At 41.1% G+C, this 25,828-nt stretch overlaps 1 protein-coding gene across 1 annotated transcript in view; it reads left to right on the top strand.

Moving 5' to 3' along the window:
• Positions 1–25,417, top strand: part of EPS8L1 (EPS8 like 1) — a 30,493-nt gene extending 5,076 nt beyond the window's left edge. Inside the window, exons 4-20 of the mRNA XM_042474840.1 lie at positions 324–485; positions 1,145–1,294; positions 1,466–1,548; positions 2,859–2,974; positions 4,205–4,257; positions 6,954–7,080; positions 8,805–8,893; positions 9,007–9,081; positions 9,555–9,703; positions 10,077–10,218; positions 11,279–11,307; positions 17,700–17,796; positions 19,156–19,320; positions 20,048–20,147; positions 21,488–21,656; positions 23,430–23,562; positions 23,987–25,417. Coding sequence (XP_042330774.1) covers positions 324–485; positions 1,145–1,294; positions 1,466–1,548; positions 2,859–2,974; positions 4,205–4,257; positions 6,954–7,080; positions 8,805–8,893; positions 9,007–9,081; positions 9,555–9,703; positions 10,077–10,218; positions 11,279–11,307; positions 17,700–17,796; positions 19,156–19,320; positions 20,048–20,147; positions 21,488–21,656; positions 23,430–23,562; positions 23,987–24,061 — 1,914 coding nt within the window. The 3' untranslated portion in view covers positions 24,062–25,417. The remainder of the gene's footprint in view (positions 1–323; positions 486–1,144; positions 1,295–1,465; positions 1,549–2,858; positions 2,975–4,204; positions 4,258–6,953; positions 7,081–8,804; positions 8,894–9,006; positions 9,082–9,554; positions 9,704–10,076; positions 10,219–11,278; positions 11,308–17,699; positions 17,797–19,155; positions 19,321–20,047; positions 20,148–21,487; positions 21,657–23,429; positions 23,563–23,986) is intronic.
• The last annotated feature ends 411 nt before the right edge of the window (positions 25,418–25,828 follow it).

Here is a 25,828-nt window from a genome sequence, read left to right as displayed (position 1 = left end):
TCCTTCCTTCCTTCCTTCCTTCCTTCCTTCCTTCCTTCCTTCCTTCCTTCCTTCGACTCTCTCCCTCTCACAAACACACATATACACAGACAAACTACCCTTCTCCAATTGCCCAATTTTTAGGGCAAGATCCATAATGATGGATTGGGCACAGTGTCTTTAAGGAATTCTGTCCACTATAACTGATCTTCCCATTAAGGTAACCTCAGCCAGTTTCCAAGATTTCCCAGAACAGTTTGGAACCAATGAAATAAACTAGCAGAAAATGTAAGGGACATGTAGTAGATATGTCCATGCTTCATTTGCTTTTTTGTGTCCTCCAGCACCTGGTGACTTTCTCAATTGGAGAAGAAGATGACTTGGCATCTGTGGAGGATGCCACAAGGAAACTGTCCATCATGGATGCCCAAGGGAAGATCTGGGTTCAGGAAATGTTACTTCAAGTCAATGGATCGGCTATCAAGCTCTTTGACATAGACTCAAAGGTAAAGGAGCAACCAGTGATTGTGGTGTTAGGAGTTAAACCCCCTCTTCAGAGCTTGGAAGGAAAAAGTAACAAATAACATAGGCTCCATCCACATTGCAGAAATAATCCAGTTTGACCCTACTTTAACTGCCATGGCTCAATGCCATGGAATTCTGGGAATTGCAGATTAGTGTGGCACCAGAGCTCTCTGGAAGAGAAGGCTAAATGCCTGACAAAACTGCAAATTCCAGGATTCTATAGCATTGAGCTATGGCACTTAAACAGGTGTCAAACTGGATTATTTTACAGTGTGGATTCAGCTACAGTTTGCTACAAGTAGTTATGTTTTGGGGTATAACGAGTATAATGAAGTTACATTTCAAATGTAACAAAAAGAAAGAGTAAAACTACTTTCCTGATGTAATGAATAACAGCCATTAACTACGTTTTAAGAGGAAGGAGGCTGATTCACAAGGAAGTAACAAAAATGGCAACAAATATCAAGTTACTTCATCAACATAGCAATGAGTGATGAAAGCAGTTTACTTTGCAAGCTTTATAATGATAAAAAGCAACAAATTCTAAAAAGTAATTCCCAGGCTTTGTATTGCCTTAGAGAAGGATCCATATTGGTTTTCTGGGTTAGCATAACATTGGGTGACTTTGTTTGCCCCATAGGAGGAACTGGAGAACTATGGATTGGCAGCCGTGGCTCGTTGTGAGGCTGTTAGACCCGAATCCCGGTCCCAGCCCTTGCTTCTGCTTGTGTGCCAGGAATCCAGTCAGCTGAAACCTGATGTCCATTTCTTTGAGTGTGACCACACTGGGGTAAGAAAAATGGACACTGTTTGGGAAATGACTCTGTAGTGTCATCTTGCTCAGCCCCCTGAATATATTGCCTAAAGCATATATTCTTTGGGTCTTGAGGAAGGAGAAGACAGCAGAGTTCTGTCAGCTCTGACCAAGCTTTCATCCTAATTTCTCTTTTGCTTTCTCCAGGCAGAACTGATCCGACAGGACATTAACAGTGCTTTGCTGGACTTCAAGTCAGGAGGAAATACCCAAAGGAAGGAAGCGCTCAGGTGAGTAAAGATCCATACACCTGTGGAGCTGGAGGGATGAGAAAAGGGGGATTAAAATATATCAGGACAAAAGTACACCTTATTCACAAGCAACTGATGTTTATATCCTGATGTATGTTTAATCTAAGCAGCAATATAACTACAAGGGAGGATGACTTGTGTGTACTGCTGGATTCAGCCTTGAAGCTGGATGCTCAAGTTTTGGCACTGAGAACAAGAGTGCATTTGCACAGTTGAAGCAAATGTGCCATCTATGCCTTGTCCTGGAGATGTCTGGTCTGGTCGCAGTGACACCTCAATCCTGTTTATTCTGCTAGAATGTGCTCTATAGCGATATCTGAAAATGTTCAGAAACATCAGCTTTCCAAAATACTGCAGCCAGACTGCTGACCAGGGCTGGGTACAGGGAAGATATGATTCACTTTTATGACACCTTTGCTCACTACTGTCTCCAGACACAATTCAGAGTGCAATGTCCAGATACCCTGGAAAGCCCCATACAGCCTAGCAGCAGGGTATCTGAAGGATTGTATTCTCTCATTTGAGCCCAATCAGTCTTTTAAGATCTTTGGAGGAAGACATCCCTTTGGTTTGCCACCATCAGAGAACCCATTTTGTGGTCTGACAGCAACCTGACTTATGAGTTTACCATGCAGAGGCAAATCCCGTGCAAAAACAGGATTTCAAAATCCAATAAACACCTACAAGCGCAGATTGTTTTTCAAACACATTGGTGGAAAGAATAATAATGCAAAAATAACAAAAACAAAACCAACAAAGCCAACAAAAACCACTCCTTTCTGCTTTCGGACTTTCTTGAAAGTTAAAAAAGCGGGTTTTGTCGGCTTTCCGTTCAGGTTATTTTCACGTTATTTCTCTTTCATGCAAAAGTCATCTGAAAACCAACCCGCATTTGTGGATTTTTTCTACTTTCTGTTCAGGTTAACTCTGAACGTCATGTGAAAAACAATCCACAAAAGCAGGTTGTTCTCACTTTAAACCTAGTTTCTGCATGGGATTCATCCCATGTGATAAACTCCTTAGGCTTTAAGCAAAACAAGTGAAGAATTCCCATTACTTTTTTCCTCCTTACCAGGAAACACTTCACCTGCTGCATTTCAGCCTGGCAATCACTCTTGGACATGGGAATAGGCCTATGCTTAAAAACATTGGTCTCTTGAGAGGCTATAAGAACCAGGATTTCTCTGTGGTCTGGATGAAGAGTATAAGTTAGAGGGTGACTGAGATCCAGAACAGAGGAAGATCCTTCCCTCTTTATCTCAATTGTTTGCTTTATCTCTCGTCGACAGAGCTACCCAAAAGTGGATTGGCAACCAGACACAAAAGACTAAGGATACCGTCCCTCAGCTTCCCCGACAGATGCCTTCCAGGACAAAGGTCATTGCACCAGAGCAAAAAGAGAACGGTAAGAATGTGTCTCTCAGTCCAAGCCAGCTGCAGCGTAAGCCTGTGTACCCTTCAGTACCAATAGCTATATTAGGTGTAAGGAGAGTGTTCTCTCCCCACTGAGCATATGATTTACAGACAGAAGGTTCCCAGGAGCTGCCAAGCCTTGGCATCTCCAATTAATCTATTCTCATGTTGAAGAGCTACTGCATGTCAGTAGAGACCACCTTGGCCCAGATAAACCAGTGATCAGGCTGAGTATAAAACAATTTCATATGTTTACTAAAAACAATAAGCTTCATATATTAAGTGCATTCAACAAGACCAACTCCAGAGAAAACTTGCATGAAATCATGTTGTATCTCATTGACCTCATGGAGAAGAGCTAGAGAATCCTGATTCTCAGGGGGCTTTTCACATCTGCAACTTTCACTTTTGCAGATTTGATTATTTGTGGGTATAAGTAATATGTTTTCTCTAGAAATCTCTAGGTCCTCCAGTGCAACTCTGCCAGAAATTGACCACAGAGTTGTGTTGGAGAAACCTAGAAGTTCCTAGAGAAAACACTTCTCTAGGCACTTGTAGGTCCTCCAGCATGATTCTATTATCAATGTCTGGCAGATCTTGACCACAGAGTTGCACTGGAGGACCTGAAAATTCCTAGAGAGGTGTTCTCTTAGGTTAAAATAATAGTGTTTATTTAATTTGAAATTTTTCCACATTTATGGGAGTCCATCACCCCTAACCCAGGCAAATGTGGAGAGACCACTGTATACAGTTATCATGCTATGATTCCACTTTAAGTGCCATGGTTGTATTCTGGGATTTGCAGTTTAGGGGGGTAGTGTAGAATTCTCAGCCAGCCATGTCTAGGCTACAAATCTCAGGATCCCATGGGATACAGCCATTACAGTTGAAGTGGCATCATAGTGCTATAATTCAGTAGTATTTAAAGGTCTTCAGCTGTTTTCCTAAGTTGCTAGGCAGACTTTTAACAGTTTCTTGATCAGAGACATTAACGGTCCACATTTCTTCTGGTCCTTTCACTCGCTCTACTTGTAAAGTAAAACCAAAACGTTGTTTCTAACTCTTGCTCCAGTTAGCCAAAGAGAACAGGTGAAAGGACTGGATGAGTAACAGACAAGTAGTTTCCAGATGGAGAAGGAGAAGGTTTGAAAACAGACATAATCCCTGGTTTGCAGTCTGTCAACAGCACCCTAATTTCCTGGCTCTTTTTATTTACTTCCAGACCTCTTGGCAGGGGAGACTGACCCAGCCCTCATCCGTGCTGAGAAAGACGTGGTGAGTTAGCTGGAAGGGTATAATAAGTGGAATGACCTTTAAATTAGGTTAGATTAATGGGAGATAGATGTGATTGCCAAAGGCAGGATTTAAGCGTTTCCTTATATCTCGTTTGCTCCTGTCCAGTAGGATTATTCATCTTCTGTCCCTGGCACAGTAACTATTAGCAGATGCAAAGTGGGAAAGCAGTAATGAGGAGAGCTGTAACTAATGCATTTATGCCTGCTGTATAACTGTTGAAAGCACAGAATCCGTTGGAGCATTTTGGTATATCTGAACTTTTCAAAAAACATAAAAATACTGTATATATTTGACTCGGTATCAAGGTCAAACAGTGTACAATCAAGCAAAATCTGTTGTTGTTTTTTCTCAGTAAAAAATTGGGAAAATACTCTTTTTATTTTATTGAAGTGATTCATGGAGCTGGTACTCTCTCTACACAGCCCTCAGACCACATGTTGTTTGCATTTTTTCCCAGCAGTGGTATGCTGTGTGAAGCTGTTTAGAGTTTTGTGTGTGTTTTGGTTTGGAGTTTATTACTCATATGTGTATCTTGCCTTTCCTCACATTGGGTTTCGCCCCCAGCCTCCAACTGTCATCTTCACAACAGACTTATGAACTGGGCTAATCTAAGATGCATAAAGTATATCAGCTCTGCAGAATTATAGCAGTTTCATATCACTTTAACTGCTATGGCTCCTTCCTAAGGAAACGTAGGGTGTTTAGTTTAGTGTGGCACCAGAAATCGATGACAGAAAACTATGCATCCCAGGATTCCATAGGATGAAGCTGTGGCAATTAAAGTGATATCAAACTGCTATGATTGGGTAGTGTGTACATGCAGTCCTTGAGGCTATTCTGTCAGTGGTCGTTGTTGCGTGCCTCCAAGTCATTTTTTACTTATGGTGAGCCTATAAAGCAAACCTATCACAGGGTTTTATTGGCAGATTTGTTTAGAGGGGTTTGCCACTGCCATCTTCCGAGTCTGTGACTTGCCCAAGGTCACCCAGTGGATTTTTGTGCCCAAGCGGGGATTTGAACCCTAGTCTCCAGAGTTTTAGTATCCTCAAATCACCATACCATGCAGATCTAAACTGAATGGAGTAGATATGCATGCATGCTGTTGACCCATTTCTAGTCTCTTTATTAAATTGCAGGAGTAGGGGGAAATATAGCTTTATCGGGTCAGCATTTTTTCTGTATTCTCCATTTCACTGCCTACAGCTTTCAAGAGAGCAGAGAAATGCTAATATAGTGGGCCCTTGGTATCTGTTGGGGTTTGGTTCCAGCACCCCCATGGATACCAAAATTGGTGGATGCTCATGCCCCATTAAAAACAATGGCATAGTAAAATGGTGTCCCTTATATAATATGGTAAAATCAATTTTTGCTTTTTGCAATTTATATATATATTTTTAATATTTTCAATCCACGGATGCTTGAATCCATGGATAAAAAGTATGTGGATACGGAGGGCTGACTGTACAGTAATGTCACCCTCTCTAACTCCTCCCCCCCCCCCCCAACAATATATTTACTAAGAATAAAGTGAGCTGCACATATGGATCCTTCTAATCTTTTTTGAATGTGTCATCTTCATAAATGAGTGGTAATTTGCAATGAGATCCAATTCTATTTGTCCTCTGCGCCAACACAGTAGTTCTTATAGCCTTCTTCTTTGGAGAAGAGATGCCAAAGCATTCCAGCACAGGCAGACACTGGGCTCATCAACTGTTTGGAAACTCCAAGCTGGTCCACATTCTCTTTTCCATTTCTCTCCCCCAACCTATGATTTGATATCAGGACAACAGAAAAACAACAGAAAAACAAAGAGGGGTTTTTAATATTACTATTTTGTTTCCCATTTGTATTTGTTATGCAGGTTGAGTCTTCCTTATCCGGAACTCAAAAATCCAAAATACTCCAAAAACCAAAACCTTTTAATGGGTGACTGAGATAGTGACACCTTTGCTTTCAGATGGTTTACAAATTTTGTTTCGTGCACAAAACCTATTGTATTTATTAAAAATTAACTTATTAAAAATATTGTATAAAATTACTTTCAGGCTATGTGTATTAGGTATATATGAAACATGAATGATTTTTGTGTTAACACCTGGGTCCTATCTCCAAGATACATTATTTATGTATGTAAAATGCAGGTATCCCAAAATTAAAAAAAAAAATCCAAATCACTCCTAGTCCCAAGCATTTTGGATAAGGGAGACTCGATCTTTATCTGCAGTAGTGAGGAAACTTAACAAATTCCTTCTTCTCCTCCTTTTTACATATATAAAGTGCCCTGCTTTTTGTTGTTTCGGTGTGCCCTCAAGTCGTGTCTGACTTATGGTGACCCTATGGCGAACTTATTATGGAGTTTTCTTGGAAATTTTCTTCAGAGGGTTTTTTTTAGTTACTGAGTAATGGCAAATTCCCTCCCTGCCCCCAATCCACATAAAGGTTTAAGCAAGAAATTTCTTCCATAAGTAGATTGGAACTCCAGCTTCTCTGGTTTTAGAAAGTAAAGCTGCAATCCTGTACTTGCATAGCTAGAAGTAAGCCCCTCTCAACACATTAAATCTTTCTTTTGAGCAAATATGTAAGGATTGTGCGATGAGTCCTGCTATGTGAACTCCTTGTACAGTGCAAAACCTGAATGTTATCTCTTGCCTCTCTTTTGTGTTTGTGGTTAACAGGAGCTGTTGAACCGGGTTTTTGATGATGTGGAAGCCTTTGTGGGGAAGCTACAGAAGTCTGCTGAAGCTTTCCGTGTACTGGATCAACGCAAACGTTCTGCCAGGGGCCGTCGTCGAGAGCCAGGAGGTGAGGCTAGATGTGGTCCTGCTTTGGGAAGCAATATCAGTTGTCTTTAGGGTTGTCAGAGCTGAAGGACTGGCCTTGAGCTTCCAGTTATTGTGGATCAAATCCAGGAAGGAGACAAGGCTGTAGTTTCTCCAGTTTGGAGGGGCTCAGCTCCAGGCAAGAGGAAAGGGCTGTGTGTAAATCTCCAGTTCAACTACAAGGGTAGTCACTTGCTACAATTTGTAAGCCTTAATTGTTTTGTTGGTGCAACATGCAAAGACTCTCCAGTCTATGTATTTAGTTAGTTTCCTCTTTCCCTCCCAGTCATTACTGTGCCAAGGCTCACCCTCCCCTATGCTCTGCATCCATCTCCTGGCTAGAAGCCTGTTTTGTTGTTTGCTGTTGGGTGCCTGCAAGTCGTTTCCGACTTATGGCAACCCTAAGGCGAACCTATCACAGGGTTTTCTTGGTAGATGTTTCAGAGAGGGTTTGCCATTGCCATCCATGACAGATTAAATGTTCCTTATCTACCTAAATAAGTGAGAAACAATAATCATCCTCTCATTTCTCCTTGATCTTGGGATAGCCCTTAAGATTTCTGTCTTAATTTCCACACATGAAAATGTGTTATCTCTCTTCATCTGTATGTGGGTGTGTTTGAATGACAGGCTGTCAGTAACTGTGGTTGGTATTTAATGCATAATTAGTGACATCACTAGGACTGTCTGGAGGTCTTAGGTTTTGACCTGGAAACCTGAAGGCTTGGGATGATCCTGAACTGGCCACCCAATGACTTTTTTTGCCTGCTATGACTGCTGACAAGCCAGGATAAAATGGAATGGTTTACAGCCTGGGAAGTGGGAATTTGAGATTTCATCAAAGCTCCAAAAGGCTTGCTGACCTAATGAACCTCACTTCACATACAAACCTCTTGTTTTGACATGGCTCACTGTGATATCAAGATACTGAACATATACTAGAAACCATACTTCCCAACATTTAATAGAGGAATACCAGGGCAAGTATAACCAATCGGATTTTGCCTTGGGAGACTAACACATGGGGAAAATCAGGGGATTAAAAAGGCATTTTCCAAGGAAATTCAAGTGATCGCAGTGAAGATTTTCAGAAGACATGCCCTAGGAAGAACCAGGAATGCTCCAGCAACAACCATTCACAGGATTGCCCCGTGAATGGTTTGTTCCTGGAGCATTCCTAGTTCTTCCCAGAATAAGTCCTCTCAGATCACAATGTGCGTGAAAATCTTCACTGCAATTGTGTGACTTTCCTGGGAAAATGCCTTTTTAATCCCCTGATTTCCACCCATGAAAAATCTCCTGAGTCTACTGGGAAGGATAGGATTCTGCCCTCTCCTCTACAACCCCCCCCCCAGCTGTGTTAATAGTATACCACCTACTTTTGCATTTGAACTCAGTTTTCACCAATTGAAGCAAGCCAAGGACAAAAGGGAAAAGTGGGAGGAGGAGAGAGGAACAGTTTAAAAGCAGCTGAAAAAGTGAGATGACAGAGGATTAATCAGGACTGCATAAAATTAGGACAGTGGAAAGATATGGCAAACCATTGTACCTGTGTGGAGAGTTGCTATACTGGAAGGTTCCAGGGTCTTTACAATCCAAAATGGATCCTCAACTAGAAGGCAAAACCTCAGCAGCATGTAGGAAAAGTCCACTGTAAAGTATAAGACTAAGCCATGACATGTTTGTTTGTCTTTGCTGTATCCACAGAGGGCCTCCTGACAATCCGAGCTCGCCCTCCTTCCCAAGATGAGTTTGAGGACACTTTGGCTAAGATAAAATATTCTTTCAGCCTTCTGGTGAGCTATGCCAAATGATTTTTTTATCCCAAGAAAGCAGAGGGTGGTCTGCCTAGCTGATGCTAACTGGCTGGCCAATGCTAATATGTAATATTTTTATTCCCACCATCTAGGCAAGGCTGAAGTCTAACATCACAAACCCTACCTCAGAGGAACTGATACATTTTCTCTTCAACCCCTTGAAGATGGTATGTCGTGTCTTCAAGCGAGGGCTGTGGGAGGAGAAGGTGCAGGGATTCCTGAGCAGTACCAATTAGATGGCAGTTGTGGGACTGAAGCTCATGTGAAAATAATAATAACAATTGCACATAGCAAAATAAATTGACTGGGAGAAGGCTAATCAAGAACATTTCTCATTGACAAGCTAGAATTCCATGTGCAATGAGTAGTATATTTATCAAGCAACAATTGTATGTATCCCTCACCTGAAAAAAAAAGTGTCATATGTTTCTGTGGTGCGGGTAGAATGTGTGGAGAGAAAATGAATATTTTATAGAATCATAGAGTTGGAAGGGCCCCTCAGGTCTAGCTCCCTGCTCAGTGTAGGATCTCCAGCTAAAGCATCCCCAACAAGTTTCTTTGGGACAGGAATTAAAGTTAAGCTTCTATCTGTCTTGGGGAGCCACATGTTCTATGTTCTGATTCTCATATCCCACTTCAGATTGTGGAGTCTTCTGGGGGACCAGCATTTGCTTCTGAGGTGCGCAGTCCCATGTTGACCCTGGAGGCGGTCACATTAATGCGCAGCTGCTTAGGGGAACGTGAAGCTGAGCTGTGGCATTCACTGGGAGACAACTGGATCAGGCCAAGGTAGGGAAAGGGAGATGGGACCTGTTTGATCTTGGGTTGTTATCTATTCCTTCTCAATTGTTCAGATGCTTCTGGTGAATTAGACCTATTCATGGTGGGCTGTGTTTTGCAGTTGCATCTTGTAGGGTGGAAAATTTACCCCACCTTTTAGTCCAATATTTAAAGGAGCTAACCAAGGTGCTGAACCATGGATTTAGCACTTTAGATAGATATTTTAAAGTTGATATTAAAACCAAGATTCCTGCCGACATGGGAACCACCAGCTGCTACTGGCATTTTATCAGCCTGATGCAGTTCAGTTGAGTGGTTTTGTCAACTTCATTCTTTCCATTCACTGCCTCCTTCTCTTCCTCTTTCTCACTTTCTCCCCCAGACTAGAGTTCCCCAGGGACTATGCTGCTCCCTACACCCCAACTTTCCAAAGTGGGTGGGAGCCGCCACGTCTGGACCAATCTGGACAGCCTTGGGAAGATCCAGTAGAGATGCAACACCGACATGAAGAACGTCGCGCTCAGGTAAGTGTTGATATCCAAAGGCAGTAAAATGGATGGTTGCAAAACTCACTTCTAGGGTAGGAAGACATCTGTAAAAAATGCTGCTGTTATTTGGGGATGAGGAGAGAGATGGCTTTTTCTTGAATGTAGCGAGTTGCTCAGCTTGCTTACACGCTGGACCTTTTCTGGAAAAAACAACTTCCATTTCATTTCCTCCTTTTGGTGACTTCCATATTATCATGGAACTGGAAAAAAGCAGTGTACACGGTGCCCTAAAAAATCCTTGCAAGTTTTTGCCCCCAAATTCCATGTAGGGTGTGTTTTGCTATATTCTTAGCTCTTGGTGTTGTTTTAGGTCCAAAAGAGGCCTTTTTTCAACTAGAAAAATGACCTGGATATTGAGTTCTTGACAACTTCATGATAGAAAAGAAAGCTTCTTCTGGGCCTAAGACATGGAAAATTACCCACAGTCCCTTGAGAAGTTGTTTGGGTCAGAGTTTATCATCCTAGTCTCTACCTCAAAATGGCTCTGATTAATCATTCTGGTTGATAAGCCAGACGCAGAGTCTATTTAGAACTGGGGTGGGCAATTTGTGGCCCTCCAAATGTTGGGAGATGTCAATTCCCACTAGCTCTACCCTGCATAACCAGGGTGGAGTGATGGATGTTATCATCCAGAAACATCTGGAGGACCACACATTGCTTTGATTACATCACTATGGGCCCAAGCACACTATGCAACACTATACTCTATATTCCAGTTTAACTACCATGGCAAAATCCTAAGAAATCCTGGAGTTTGTAGTTTGGTGATGCTCTAGAGTTTTCTGACTGAGAATTCTAAACACCTCTCCCTAAACTACAAACTCTGGATAACACACAATGGAACCACATCAATTAAAATGAAAACATATAGCTATAACTGTGTGGTGTAAAAGGGCCCTATGACTTGGGGCTAATAAGTTGAAAGTGGTAATTGGGAGGGCGACTTCCTTTAGCAGGGATGTTGGGCTAATTGTGATGACTGTCATGTCCTAATAGTTCACTGCTTCTCTTTTCTTCTTTCTCTCCTCTTTTACAGCAATCAGCTGCCAAAATTGCAGCCAATGGGTAAGTCCCTTCCAAGTTTTAGGCCTTCAGACACTTGATAGACAGTTGAGAAAGTATTGAACTTAAAATGACTTGGGAGATGAATGAACTTTGGAACAGAGGGTTGGAAGGATCTGGGAAGCAAAGGGGGGAAGATGGTCGGGAGGTGAGATGAGGATCCTGAAGCATAGGATGGGATGGGTAAGGCCAGGAGCCGATGTTGTCTGTTACATTTTTCTATTCATGAAAATGTTTTTTTTAAAAACCAGAATTTAATAGACGATGCCTATTTTTCTGCCCTAATATGTGAGAGGCCACAAAACATCAACCTTTCCTAAGGCCTTTTCTGTTTTTCTTTAAACTGCCTATGCTCCAAACTTTTCCATTCCAGTCCCCAAACAGACACATACCTGGAAGGCTAAAAGTTTAAAAACAGGGTTTCATAACAGAAGATACTTGTACAAGGCCAGGGGACAGTTAAGTCAGCTATATATTTTTAGAACCCAAGGAACCCATCACAACAGCGAGAGGGTGTGTGGTGATATAAAGCTAAATATATACTGAACTGAACTTTTGGTCATTTTTACTCAGTATTTTTTCCTCTGCAAATGGTAGAGACTCTCCAAAATCTCAGGCCAAAAGGGACCTTTCCTCTGTGTATGTGTGTGTATGTCCATGCCTTCAAGCTGCCTTTTGACTTCTGGTGACCCCATGAATTTCATAGGGTTTTTTAAGGCAAGGAATACTCAGAGGTGGTTTTGCCTATTCCTTCCTCTGAATTATAGCCTACAGCACCTGGATTTTCCTGGCAGTCTCCTATCCAAGTACTAACCAGGACTGACCCTGCTTAGCATCCAAGATCACACAGGATCTGATGCTTTTAGGACGTTGAGGTGTATGACCTTTCCTAGCCCTGATTAATAGAAACAATGGAGATAGCAGTAGCTTGGATTTTCTCCATGCAGAACATGTACTCTGGCACAGAACTGTGGTCTCTCCTCTTTAAAATATGTCAGCCTTCACTCTGGCGTCTAGGAAAGGGAATGGTGTGGCTAGTACCCATAACCCCACAGGCACAATCAAAAATCAATTCTCGTCACTAAACTACAACAGCTCCCCTTAACAAAGCCTGAATTACACAGAATTTCCAACCCAGATGCTCATTCACCAAATCTTCATCATGTGCGCCTAAGCCATTCCCTGGATCAGAGAGGGATTGTAATCATCATGAAGGTTGTAATATTGACAGGCTTATAATGGGAAATCTGGAGGAGGTTGTGTGGTTTGGGTCAACCTGCAAATTTTGAGTGATGTTAAAGGTATGGAGGTGTCTTCTCTGGACAGAGAACAATTATGGGGCATTTGTTCCTGGGAAGCCTTAATAAATTCTGCAATGCTTTTTTTCATCCCCTTAAATCAGTTTTCTTTTTCTCTCTGTCTTTCTGCACTGTGTGTAGTTGGGTCAGGTGGTGAGCAGGGAACCAGTAATATGGGCTAAATAGTGAGGTAGTAACCAGGGGTTTAGCTAGGGAAGGGTGGTGGTTTGTAGACTAAGTTGCAAGTTGCTGGGTTGGGTGGGAGGACGAGTACCTAGGATAGGTGTTTAGCAGCTTTCTGACGGGAACAATAATTTAAAATTATTAATTTATAATAATGCAATAAATTAATTTAAAATTATTGCCCTATATCTGGATTTATAGCAGCTATAGGCAAGGAGTCTGTCTACCTGCCATCACACATCAAGTATAAATGAGGACATCTGAACTAATCAGGCAGCTGCTACAAAAATTCAAATGAAATCTTCCATATGTACCAGTTTTTAAAAAGCATAGTCCTCTTTACTGTTGGGGATAATACTCCTCCACATACACGCTTTTTAAATAAGCCATTTAAATTGAAGGGCAGATTCAAATCCAGTGACCAGGGAGGTGATTTGAGATGTAGCTTCCAAAGAGTTCTGATATCCCTCATTTACTGCATGCTCCTGTAAATTCCCCATTCTGTAGCATTCCACTACGCCTCATCTTTGACAAGATCAAAAATAAGTGCAGGCTGAAATAAAATAATCAGGCATATGGGTTCCAAGACTATTAATATGTATTTAATTTCCTATAGCATTCTCCAGTTGAGTAGCTTTCTCCTTCCCGCTATCCTTTATCAGGGTGAAAGACCAAATGATCATGGGCTTCTCCCCACATAAACTTGAAAATTGTAGCGGGAAGAGATTCTGAGAATTTTTAGAGATCTCTAACTACATTTCCCAAGAGCCAGCATGGTGATATGGTTTGAGTGCTGGACTAGGACCAGGGTTCAAATCCCCAGTTGGCCATGGAAACCTGCTGGGTGACCTTGGACAAATCACACTCTCTCAGCCTTGGACGAAGACAAGGGCAACATCCCTCTGAAGAAATTCTGCCAAGAAAATCCTGTAATAGGTTTGACTTAGGGTACCATAAGTCAGAAATTACTAGAAGGCACACAAAAACAATTCAGAAACATAGCTATGTTACTCTGGAATATCAGTATGCAAAGGAATCTTTTGGCACCTTTGAGACTGACTGTATGAAAGAGGTTATAGCATAAGCTTTCTAGACTTGGTATATTTCCAACAACAACAATTGTAGTTCCCAGGATTCTCTAAAGAAAGGAAATGACTATGAAACCATTTTTTCAAATTGTGCAGTACAGATGTGCCCACAATGATTTAATCAAAGCTTTAAAACCATCAGTCCAACAAAAGGTGTGCACACCCAACATGAGGAAGTGACTGACTACTGATGTTATGCCAAAGAAGGAATATGTTTTTTCATAGTTTCTTTAAATAAATCAAAACCAGATGTCTCTTTTCTAGCTGAACTAGATATTCTGGATTTGAGGTATGTCTGACTAGACACAGAAGACAGAGACTGATTCAGATTCCTACATGCCACTAAAACAATCTAGGTTAGTCACCTCTCCATTTAAATAGGGTAGATTTCTACAAGTATTTATGGTGTGATGTTTACATAACAGGGACATGTTTCAATAACATGTTAAGACCGTGGCTGTCCACTTCCAGATATCTTAAAGAATATGGGTTGAGCCACATCTATGCTAAAAATACAAACATGCTGAAGTCTAATCTTATGGCTTCTGCAATATATCCCTGGCAATTATAGTTCTATAAAAGTACAAAGAATTCTTGTAGAGTCTTGGCTACACATTACATTTGCTACCTGAGAGAGTTCTGCAGGTGTACACACAATAAACTAGGAAGCCCCTTCTTTCTCTTTTCAGCAGCTAATTTTTGTTGTCCCTTCCCCTAAAGTCACAGAGAGGGGAAAAGAGAAGTTGTTGTGGTCACTGTTCAAGTCGTTTCCAAGTTATGGTGAGACCCTAAGGTGAACTTATCATGGGGTTTTCTTGGCAAGATTGGTTCAAAGGAGGTTTGCCATTGCCTTCCCCTGAAATTGAGAGCATGTGACTTGCCCAAAGTTACCCAAATAGTTTCATGGTTGAGTTGGTACAGAAAAGAATAGTACCTAATAGCCTCTTTGATGTGTGTGCAGTGCATTTCCTTTCCAATCCCTTCCAGTTTTGTTTGCCTGCTATTGGGGAAGCTTTCAGAATTTTCCAGACCCAAATGTCTCCTCATTTGAGCTCTTCTCACACAATGAAGGTAGCATACAGCCAGGCCTTTACAGGATTTTTAGCGTTCAGCTTTGAATAAACTGCATAAGAATTTGCACCTTATTCTGAGTGCAGTGGCACATACGCGGAGCCACCCAACTAAGTCAAAGTTGTCATAATTTCATAATTGCCCAACAGACATGTATCCCACAATGCATTGAGGTTCCTCGAGTAAATATTACGAAGAAGGATCACAGATTTTTTTTCATATTTCCTAGACAGGGATAATAGATTACAGTTTGCTTTCCATATCTACTGATTCCTTATCCACAGATTCAAACATCCATGGCTTGAAAATATTCCAAAAAGATATAAATTCCAAAAAGCAAACCTTGAATTTGCTATCTTATAGAAGGACATCTTTTCACTATGCCATTGTATATAATGGGACTTGAGCATCCATGGATTTTGGTATCCACAGGAGGTCCTGGAACCAAACCCCAGTGGATACGAAGAGCCCACTGTACATATTTATTCAGAGCTTTTTACCCCATCCTTCAGCCACGCAGTCTCACAGAGTGTCTTATAAACATTTAATATGACAATTCCCTGCCCTCGGGCTTACAATCTAAGTAGGCTTGTTTATGTTCATCTCTCCCCAGTGAGGAAGAAATAAAAAGACAGACTCCTTAGATCCTACACTGTTTTAATGGTTGTGCAAAACTTATAAAAATATAGCCCACTTGTTGCTTCCCAAAAGGCATCTGTGCATCACTAATAGTTTGGCCAATAGCTTGGCCCAACAAAAGCCCTGGCAGAAACATTTATATCACTTTGAGAATAGCTATAGAGGAAAGCACACCTAAGTAACAGCTAAACACCCTAAGGTGGTTGTGTTGCAATGGAGCACATACAGTGCGTTCTTAATGTCAAACAGCAGAGTGGCTAAAAGAACAAAACAACATCCCCAGTAACAGCTCAAGAGGGCATGATGAACTTTTCATCCCTTAGATACCTTTGAAGAGGTGCAGACTTGGCAGAAAGCTAACTAACCACAAAGGACATCCAGTTGTACCCATGGGAAGAAAAAATCAGGAGGCCTATGTTTTCTAAGACAATGGGAATGTATCAGAGCAGTAGGGCTAGGGTTATCTTGAAAGGCAATGGAACTTGTTAGGGCTAAATAATGTAGGGAAGAGGACAGGAGATGGATCTCTTAGTTTTACTGGGGAAAGACTATAGGAGAAACTGATGGAGTGGAGCAGGGGGATCAGCTTTTGCTTTTGGGAGAGGGTTTAGAGGGCAGAAAGGGAAGCAGACATGACTGGAGGTGTCACAGAATGAGAACAGCAAGTGGTGCAGATCAGGTGCTTGTGGTGACGGGAAAAGAAAGGAAATATAACAGGATGAAAACAAGAGGACAGCGGTTTAAAGATGGCGCCCAGAAGAGAGCCGAGAGGGGGACACTAGGCAGCCAGCTAAGGTAGGCCTGGGTGGGGGGACTGAATGACTTTCCTTCCTTTCCTTCCTCATCTCCTGTCTTTCTCTGAATCCTTGGCAAGATGTGGGACCATGTTGTGATCTCCATAAACTTCTAGCTGGGAAAAGGGACACAAAGGAGAGGATTCTCTGGAAGGAAATGCTGTATCAAAGGGACAACTGGTGTAGACTAATATCTTTTTTTCCCCCTTCTGGCCATTATCTTACTCTTCCTTCAGTATCATTGGGTGTTGTTTTTTTCTGTTCAAAATTTGTGCAACCATGAATTTTCATTATTGTCTCCATTTAATTGGGTTGTGTGCTAACCTGAACTACTGATGGATGTTAAACACTTCACTTCTTCCGAGTCTTCCCCCACCACATTTTTAATCAGGAAAACACATCAAAATTGGGTGATTGTATGTGCTTCTGTAGAATTTTACAAATTTAGTGTTTCTTCAGTAAAATCGAACTAAAACATTGCAAAATATTCAAATATTTTTAATTGGTTATCCATCTGACTTTTTGGTCAATGTTTGAATTTCAAGTGTTGCAAAAATTTCAGCATATTGCCAAATCCCAGTGTTTCTGAGATACTGAAGGAACTGTAAGATACTTACAATTTAATGAATATTAAACATTAGCTGTGCTTAATTATTTCTTTTTCATTTCCTGATGTACTAATATAACCAAACTAAAATACTGTGCAAGAAATAAAATGAATAAGCTACCATTTTCAGTCCAACTAGCCCTCAGTGATTAATCAGCTAAATGACTAGTTGATTAAATAGAAGCTATTATCTAATTAAAGAGATCTTAGGTTGATTTCCCATTTAGTCTAGACTTGCCAGTGAATTCATTTATTCATTTACCTTTAGGATGATATTTGACAGCTGCAATTTTTACAAGACACTTTATCTAAAAATAATGTGTAAAAAATTTAACAGCCCAGTTAATCAGAAAAATCTTATTTTGTCGGTTAGAATGGATTTATCTGTCTGAATCATGAGCTAAATACTCCAGCCCTAGATTAAACCAAGCCCTAGATTAGCTCTGTAGAAAGGTCATTAACATAAGCATGCACTGCCAGGAGAAATCTTATTTCAGGATCAGTGAAGGAGAAAAGTGAAATTAAATTAAATGTACAAGTGTGCTGAAACAGACATAGCCTTATGCACAGTAATTGTTGCATCTTACAGTTGAATCCTGGAAGTGTACATCTCCAACTGCAGTTTTAACCTTTACTAATGTTCTAGAGAATCCATAAAAGCATATGTTGCCCCACTTATAATTCAGTATGCTCTCCATCCCTTCTCTCTTTACAGACACAGACATCCAGACAGTAAAGTGGTAACTTGTACCCATAACTTCACAGCCAGAAACAATAATGAGCTGTCGGTGCTTCAGGGAGACACATTAGAGGTGAGTCGGTGTTTGAGGACACCTGTAGTGCCTATCACTTGTCAATAGCATGAAGTGGGGTGGGGTGATCATTTATAGAGATGCTGCTGGACATTATCACATAGTAGATGACTGCATGTGAGAATCACATACCCTCCAATTTGCCTAAGTAATCCTTTGTTTTCCCACTTTTTCAACTTCGTTTAAAATGTCCCAGTTTCTCTCTCCTCCTCCCACTTTCCTCCCTCTAGCTTACTTTAGTTGCTGCAAACTGAGCTCAATGTGTAAATGTAGTTTACAGTCAGTTACCTCAACAGGGAGAATGGGGCAGAATCTTGTCCTTCCCAGCATTTCCCTTTTCCAGTGTTCAGCCAGGGCTTTGACTGGATTGCCTGTGAAAGCAACAGGAACCTCTCCAAGAGGCATCAGGAATCCATAGGCCTCCTGTGGCACACCATCTTAATTGCTCCACTCCTACTCCTACAGAGGCTCTATGTCCTCATGAATCTGAATCCCATCAGATCTGTCTATAACAAAGAACTATGGAAAGTTCCTCCACACCCAGATCACCATCATTCCACCCAGTGTGAGTGTCTTGCAAGATGGGTGGCATCAGATATTATCATGGAGATCATGAAGTCTTGAGCTGCTCCTGAAAGGTCGGTCTTGGCATGGATGTTGAAGCCCCCCAGGACAACAAGCAAGGAGCGATCCAACACCACCATCAAGACCAGTTCAGCCAGCTCAGGAAGGGAGATTGTTGGGTAGTGGACAAAATCCCTTCTCTGCCCCATCATTATTGTTGTGGTTGTGTGCCTTCAAGTTGTTTCTGACTTATGGTGACCCTAAGTATCATTTCTTGGCAAGTTTCTTCAGAGGTGAGGCTTGCCATTGCCATCCTCTGAGGCCAAGAGAGTGTGAATTGCTCTAGGTCATCTAGTGGGTTTACATTTATAGATTCGAACCTTGGCCTCCAGAGTCATAGTCCAATGCTCACACCACTATAACAATGCTGGCCTGCCATCCATCTTCAAAATCCTTGAACCCAGCAGACTGTGTGACAGGGCACCTGGAGAGTGAAAGGGAATCCCAACAGACCACTGCCACTATGCCTCCCCAATCCCCAATCATCAAGCCAGGGCTCTGGTATGCAAGCCAGGTCACCATTCTAATCCAGGATCAGGTCCTGGAGCAAGAGAGTTTTTTTTTTTCCATTTACTGACCTGGCACTGAACAGCTTCATTTTCAATCCAGGAAACCTGTTGGATTATATATTTTGTTGTATTTTGCTGCATGGTCAGTGGCTACCCCTGAATATGAGAGCTGGGTGGAACTTCATTTCTGCTTAACAGTCAACATTTCTTTTTCATTTGCTGATAGGTTTTGGAAGACACCAAGAAATGGTGGAAAGTTCAGAACCGCTATGGACAAATTGGTTATGTCCCCTATAATATTCTTAGCTTAGTTCTGATTGAGGAGGAGTCCAATGTCCAGAACCACAAAAAAGATGCCCAGATCAATGGAATTAGTCCTGTGATAAGCAAGGTGAGCTGGACCTCAGCAGTTGGGGCATTTTTGCTTGTTTCTATTTCTGTCAATGCTATTTTTTTTAATGAATTGTCTGTGTGTGTATGTTGTGTGCCTTCAAGTCATTTCTGACTTATGGCAACCCCATGGAGCTTTTCTTGACAAGATTTGTTCAGAAAAGGTTTGCTATTGCCTTCCTCTGAGTCTGAGAGCACTGGACTTGCCTCAGGTCACCCAGTTGGTTTCATGGCTGAGCATTAGCTACATAGGTGTAAAATGAATTTTTCACTCCATAATAAATACAGTAGGAAAACAAGTTAACCATCAGCACCAACAAGGGAGGCAGTATGAAACTAGACAAGTTTAGAAAAGGGAGCTAAAGAGGTTGGCTGTTTAGACATTTATAAAGTGACGAATATTGAAGAAGGAATAATAAGCTTTATTTTTTTAAAAAAACAACACTAGAATTTAGGGTCAGCCAATGAAGGTAAACACCTATAATTACCCCACCTACATAGATTGTACATTCAAATTTACAGATGATGGAAATGGAACAAACACAAAACAATGGCCTAAGAAGTCCTGTAGGAACCAAACAGTTGAAGGGATTCCATGTTAAAACCCAGCCATTCTGGAAGGTCTGAGCTGATAGAGGCATCAGTGATGTAATATGTGACCTTGTGACCCACAAGAAACAAAATGAGAGGTCAAACTATTGATTTTGCTTATTCCCCTCTCTTCTTAGAAAGCTCCACCCCAGCCGCCACCAAAGACCAAAGGTTTGTACTCCAATGGCAGGAACTGGGCCAGCACAGAGAGGCTTAGCATGGACCTGAATGAGCGAGGTAAGACCCCTTTTCCTTGCAGAGGAAGTAGAGAATTCTAAGGAGGCAACTTTGTTCTTTTGCCTGACAATTGATCCAAGCCATTTGGGTGAAACAGAGCAGGAGACTTCTTAGTTTGTTCCACTGACTTGAAGCACTGCAAGGAAACAGGTTGGCTTCTGGCCCAATCAATTCAATAAAACTATTGAAATGGGGAGAGGTCATGTTGCTGTTCACACCACCGCAATAAAACGTCTGTTCTTCCTTGGGGAGTCTCAAATTCTGCCTCTACAACAAAGCACTTTACATTTGATTTTAGAAACGGTTGGTAGAACAAAACTAAAATTGATGTTATTTGTCTTCAAGTCATTTCTGTCTTATGGTGAGCCTCAAATGAATCTATCACAGTGCTTTCATGGCAAGATTTGTTCAGAGAGGATTTGCCACTGTCATCCCCTGAGGCTGAAAGAGTGTGACACTGTCCAAAGTCACCCTGTGGGTTTTCATGGCCGAATGAAGGTTACAACCCTGGCCTCCCAGAGTCCTAGAATTTTATTATACTTGTTCTTGCTGTGATCACATTGATGAAAGGAAATGTATACATGTCAGTTTGGGAGCACTCCCTATCACATGCCTCTTCAATAGCATGACCAAGCTGTTGCTGGTCCGTCACAATCTCTTCCACCCTTGTCTTTAAACCTGTCTTCCTGCCCTGTATGCTACCCAGTGTATCTTTTGTTCGTTTGTGTGTGTATGTTTTATGCAATTCCAAAATTATGCTAATATGATTTAACAAATAAGAAAGTTTAAAAAAAACACCTAGGCGGTTCTGGAATAGCAAAGAGGAGAGGAGAGGGAGGAGAGAAGGGGACACTGACACCATGTAACTGCCCAGTCCCAGAACTGCTGTGCAAGGAAGTTACGCATCTGAGGGCTAATGCTACATTAGTACAATTGGGAGCTCATTGATATGTTTTCACCATCTGTGGCAAGGTGCACTCTAACAACACTTGGAGGGCAAAGTGATAAGAGGGAAATGGTGTCATGCGATAGGTATTGCCAAAGGCACTATTTTCCAACTTTTATGGAGGTTTAAAAGCCATATGTGATAAAGTATTTAGTCCAACACTCAAAGCATTACATCATGCTGGCTTGACAAAATGTGGAAGGGTATATAGCGTATAGTTTATAGCTGTCCTTCTATTAATATACTACAGGATTCTCTGGAAGGGCTATGTTCAACTACTGCTGGAGATGGTTACATTGGACTGTATTGGAAACAAGTTAAATTCTTCTACCTGTCCATGCAAATGTTTACAACTAAGTGGGACCATGTGTAATATTACTTCCTGCCCTGACAGAGCGTTTCAGCACCGTCAATGAGGAGCTTGCCCTGAGGCTGGCCAATGGGTCAACTGGCCGCAAGAATCTTCATATCCAGCGTGCTCCAGATACCAGTGTGCCTTTAGGATATGATTCAAATGCTGCTCAAGTCCGGACCTGGCTAGAGGCCAAAGGATTCAACCCATTGTGAGTCTTTTAAAAAAAATCTTATATAGGGTTTGTGGGTAGGCAAAACATCCAAGTATATATATTCCTTGGTATCTACCAAAAAAGCTACTTGACTTTCTTTCATTGACTGGCATTAACATATTAAAATTTCATGTTGGGTGCTGGCCAGTCATAACAACTGCATATGTCAGCTTAACCTACTCATTTTTCCTAGTTGGCAGGCATCTGATCATTTTATTAGCAACTTTCCAATTGGCCACTATACAAAGCAGCTGCTGCTTCTTTGACTCTCAGTAATATACAGCTTTTCATGAGTTGCCACTGCTTTATTTTTAGGCATGAGGTTCTACATTCCTGACTAATGCTAGCTAAATTTATAAGAATAGCTGTGTTAATCTATTGCAGCATTAAAAAAGGAAAAAAGGAGGGAAGAAGAAAAGAAATCTAGCAGTACCTTGAAGCTTGATTTTTTTTTTTTAGCATGAGCTTTTGTGGATAGCAGTCCACTCCTTCAGGTGCGGTACAGAGTGATATTAAAGCCTCAGGTTATAAAGCATATTTATATATAGTTGTAGGAGTGGGATAGAATATAATAGAATCCAGAACAATGCAAATCATGACCCTCACTCTAACTCTACAAAGAGCTGTGTGAGGTTATACAGGTCTTTCAGATTTTTACAGTGAGTATTGACCACTGAAAACAATAAATCTGCTTACTAAAGGTCATTTCAGTGGATGTAAATTTGAGATGTAGAAAAGCAGATTTGTCCTGATTAAGATTCCTGGACCCCATTCACACTACAAAAATAATCTGGGTTATTTCCTTGGTGTTCACACTCATTCCAAATGCACTCAGTGCACTTTGGGGGGGCACTACCCAAAACTCCACTTAACCCAAGATAATCGATACTGGTTTTCCCCCTGAGTTTTCCTGAAAGATCCGCATCGATCTGCAATGTGTGTACACTTCTGAATCGATTCTGATTGCTCTGCATCACTCAAGAGAATGGAGGTGGCTCCATTTTATCCCAAAACAATGGCATGAGTGAATAGCACAATGACTTGGAGAGATTTGTGAACCCAAAATGTAATGGGAACAATGATCCTGATATGCAACAGCACAGCGATACGCATCTCCTCAGGATAAAAAACTGACTGCGAATGCCCCCCTGATCGGCTTTTGTAGTGACTCCCTGCTACAAGGTTTCTTACTGAGAGTTCCCTGGATCCCTAAGGCTCTAAAAGAGTTCCTCAAAGAGTTCCACAAGAGATCATAATTGTGGAAAAACGTTTTGAGCTATAGATATAATATTTTTTGTAGGCGTTTCCTTCGAGCTGATTTCAAGGGTTTCCTCCAGGGCAAAATGGTTGGGAAAGGCTGTCCTACTGCTTCATTGACCATTGCAACTCCCACCCTTCCATCCTTTTGCAGTTCAGTAAAATGAATACTCATCTTGCTGAGGGCAATTGGTTTACACATTGTAAACTGCTTAGGGAGTGCTAGCTCACTGATAAGTGGTATAGAAATGTACTTGCTCTTGCTCTTGCTTTTGATATGGGGTCATTGAAATGCCAAACTATCTGCTTAGTTGCTGTTTGCCCATTGTGGATTCTAACTGGTGTTCATCTGAACAAATCTTCCATCCCTCTTTCTAAAGATCTATGTCAGTGTGACATAATCAGTTTCATAACTGTACTGAATTGAGAGTTTGATTAATGTAAATCAGAGAAACATTTTATTTCTTTCCACGATCTATGCACCTATCTACTCTCCATCCCTTGACTGTACAGGACTGTAAATGCCTTTGGAGTTCTGAGTGGAGCTCAGCTGTTCTCCTTGCAGAAGGACGAGTTCAGAGCTGTCAGCCCAGAGGAAGGAGCTCGAGTCTACAGCCAGGTTACTGTCCAGAGAGCCCTGTTGGAGGTACAAGTTTCCCCAAATAGTTGGAAGGGTGGTGATGGTTGTCAAGAGCCAGGACTTGTAGAATCTCTTTCAGGGAAGCATCTGATATGCTTTAACTAAAGCGGACATCAAGACTGATTGTACAGCTCCTATTTTCTTCCTGTTCTTTCCAAATTTACAGGGGCTTCAAATAAACCAGCCTGGGGAGCTGATAGTAAAAAGCTTCTGATCATACCAGAAGCTGACAGAAAATATTCTAGGATAAACAATGCATGTGTGAATCTCCAAAAAAAAAAAAAATCAGAATAAATGGGAACACAATTCTCGTCTTTTTTATGAATCTGGATGCATCCTAAGATGCAAAGACTCTGGAGAGGAGGATGGGGATGATAAGTGATTTAATACAGAATAGCATCTGTTCCTAACTTTTATCATTTTCTTCAAGGATTCTGGGAAAATATCAGAACTAGAAGCAGTGATGGAGAAACAAAAAAGGAAACTGGAAGGATTGACTGGATAGAGGGGAGATCTTCTTTCTCTGATGAGGGAGTGCCCTCTGCTGAAGAAGTCCTGAACTACTGGGTGCTAGATTCAGACATCACAATCAAAATTCCTTCCACGCACCCAAAATGCACCTTTTAGAGGAACATTTACCGTTTTTGTGTTGCGTGCATAATTTATGTTTCTGATCACTTGCCAAAAAAAAAGGTCTTTTCCAATCATATTCCTGGTTCCCTCAATTTCCACTGTTGAAATAGCTGTCAATGAGCATTTCCGAGACCTCTCCCTCACACACATGGGAAAAGTTTTAAATACTGGCACCTTCCTCTTCCTTTGTAACACAGAATAGTCATGTTGCACTTATTTATCTTCTTTTGTGAAAAAAAAATGATGTTTACTTAGGTTTCTTGTGTGTAGATAAGGAAAATATGAAATGTTACCTTTTTTATCATTAGTTCAGTTTTCCATTCTTCATTTAAATCTAAGCTTAGCTATTGTTGCACATATTCTTTTGTTTGTGGGGCATGATTTTATTAGCCATCGAGATGCATTAAAATGGTCATTTCCCCCTCATGTTTACTTTGCACACTGCATCATAGAGGTTGTAGTCCAGACTCTGACTCTCCATCCCATGAAGAAAAGTTGGCAATGCATGATTGTTTTAGGCCAGGAATGTTCTCTTTCCCAAATTTATCCAGCTATCCTTACCTGACTAAGGAACAATAGAGGCTGCAGCGAGAAGGGGAGAACTTGGCACAAAAACGTTAAAATATCTCAGGAACAGTGGCATGTCTTCCAACATTTCATAGATGAAAACCAATACATGTGTGACCAAGTAACATCAGAGTGTGGTCAAGATGACAAAGGCTGTTAATGAAGAAGAATATGAAAACTAGGAAAGTCTGCTGCAGTTTGCCTTTTGCCTAAGCAAAATTCCACTCTCCTTTCCTGCTAATGGAGTGCAGCCTAGTTTGATACTTTGCAGCCATTGAAGAAAGGAAAGAAAAAGGGTAGAAAGTAGGAAGAGAAAAGAGAAACTGGAACATTTTAAAAGAGCTGAAAAGGGGGGACTGTTGTTGCCAGATCAGGACAGTTGATGGGTATGTAATGGCCTAAAGTGAAGTGCCAATCCCAGCTTGATCCCATGCATTGATATCGATGGAGTTTGCACACATGTTGACTTATCATTCAGCAACTGATTCAATGAATCCCATCTAAGTGGGCTAGCAATTAGATTTAGGGCAGTGTTTCCTCTTTTAGGGTAAAATGGGAAATAATGGAAGAACAGGATGACCAGATGTCATAACTGCAAAGGAGGACAAGGCACCGCAAAACATAGGACATTGAAGAAAAATGTAGGCTATTACAAAATAAAAAACACTAATATAAATATAAATTCCTTTCATATGGTTTATTTACAGCTATATTGCGTATATTGTATTTTATTATATACTCAACTGTATTTTTGGGATGAACTTGTCTTCATTAAAATGCCTTGTTGGCTTGCAGTATACTTAACAGAACTCTGAGCAAGACAAATGCTTAAAATTATACTTTGCTAGCAACAAACCCTTGACTGAATCTACATTTAAATCGTTTCATTTATACATTAAATCCTTTCATTTACCCATTGTGCTGAAATTAAGGGGGAGAAACCCTTTCAACATTTCCATTGTGTCCTCAAGCAGCCCATTGCCTAATATGTTTGCTGTCCTTTTCCTCTCCAAAACAGCCCTGAGCTCTAGGGGCAAATCTTGTCTGCTGCTGCTCCTCAGGGAAAAACCTT

This window comes from Sceloporus undulatus, chromosome 6 (genome assembly GCF_019175285.1).
Source record: "Sceloporus undulatus isolate JIND9_A2432 ecotype Alabama chromosome 6, SceUnd_v1.1, whole genome shotgun sequence".
NCBI lineage: Eukaryota > Metazoa > Chordata > Lepidosauria > Squamata > Phrynosomatidae > Sceloporus > Sceloporus undulatus.
The sequence above is the reverse complement of the archived record's forward strand: the minus strand, read 5'-3'. Positions and strand labels throughout refer to the sequence as shown.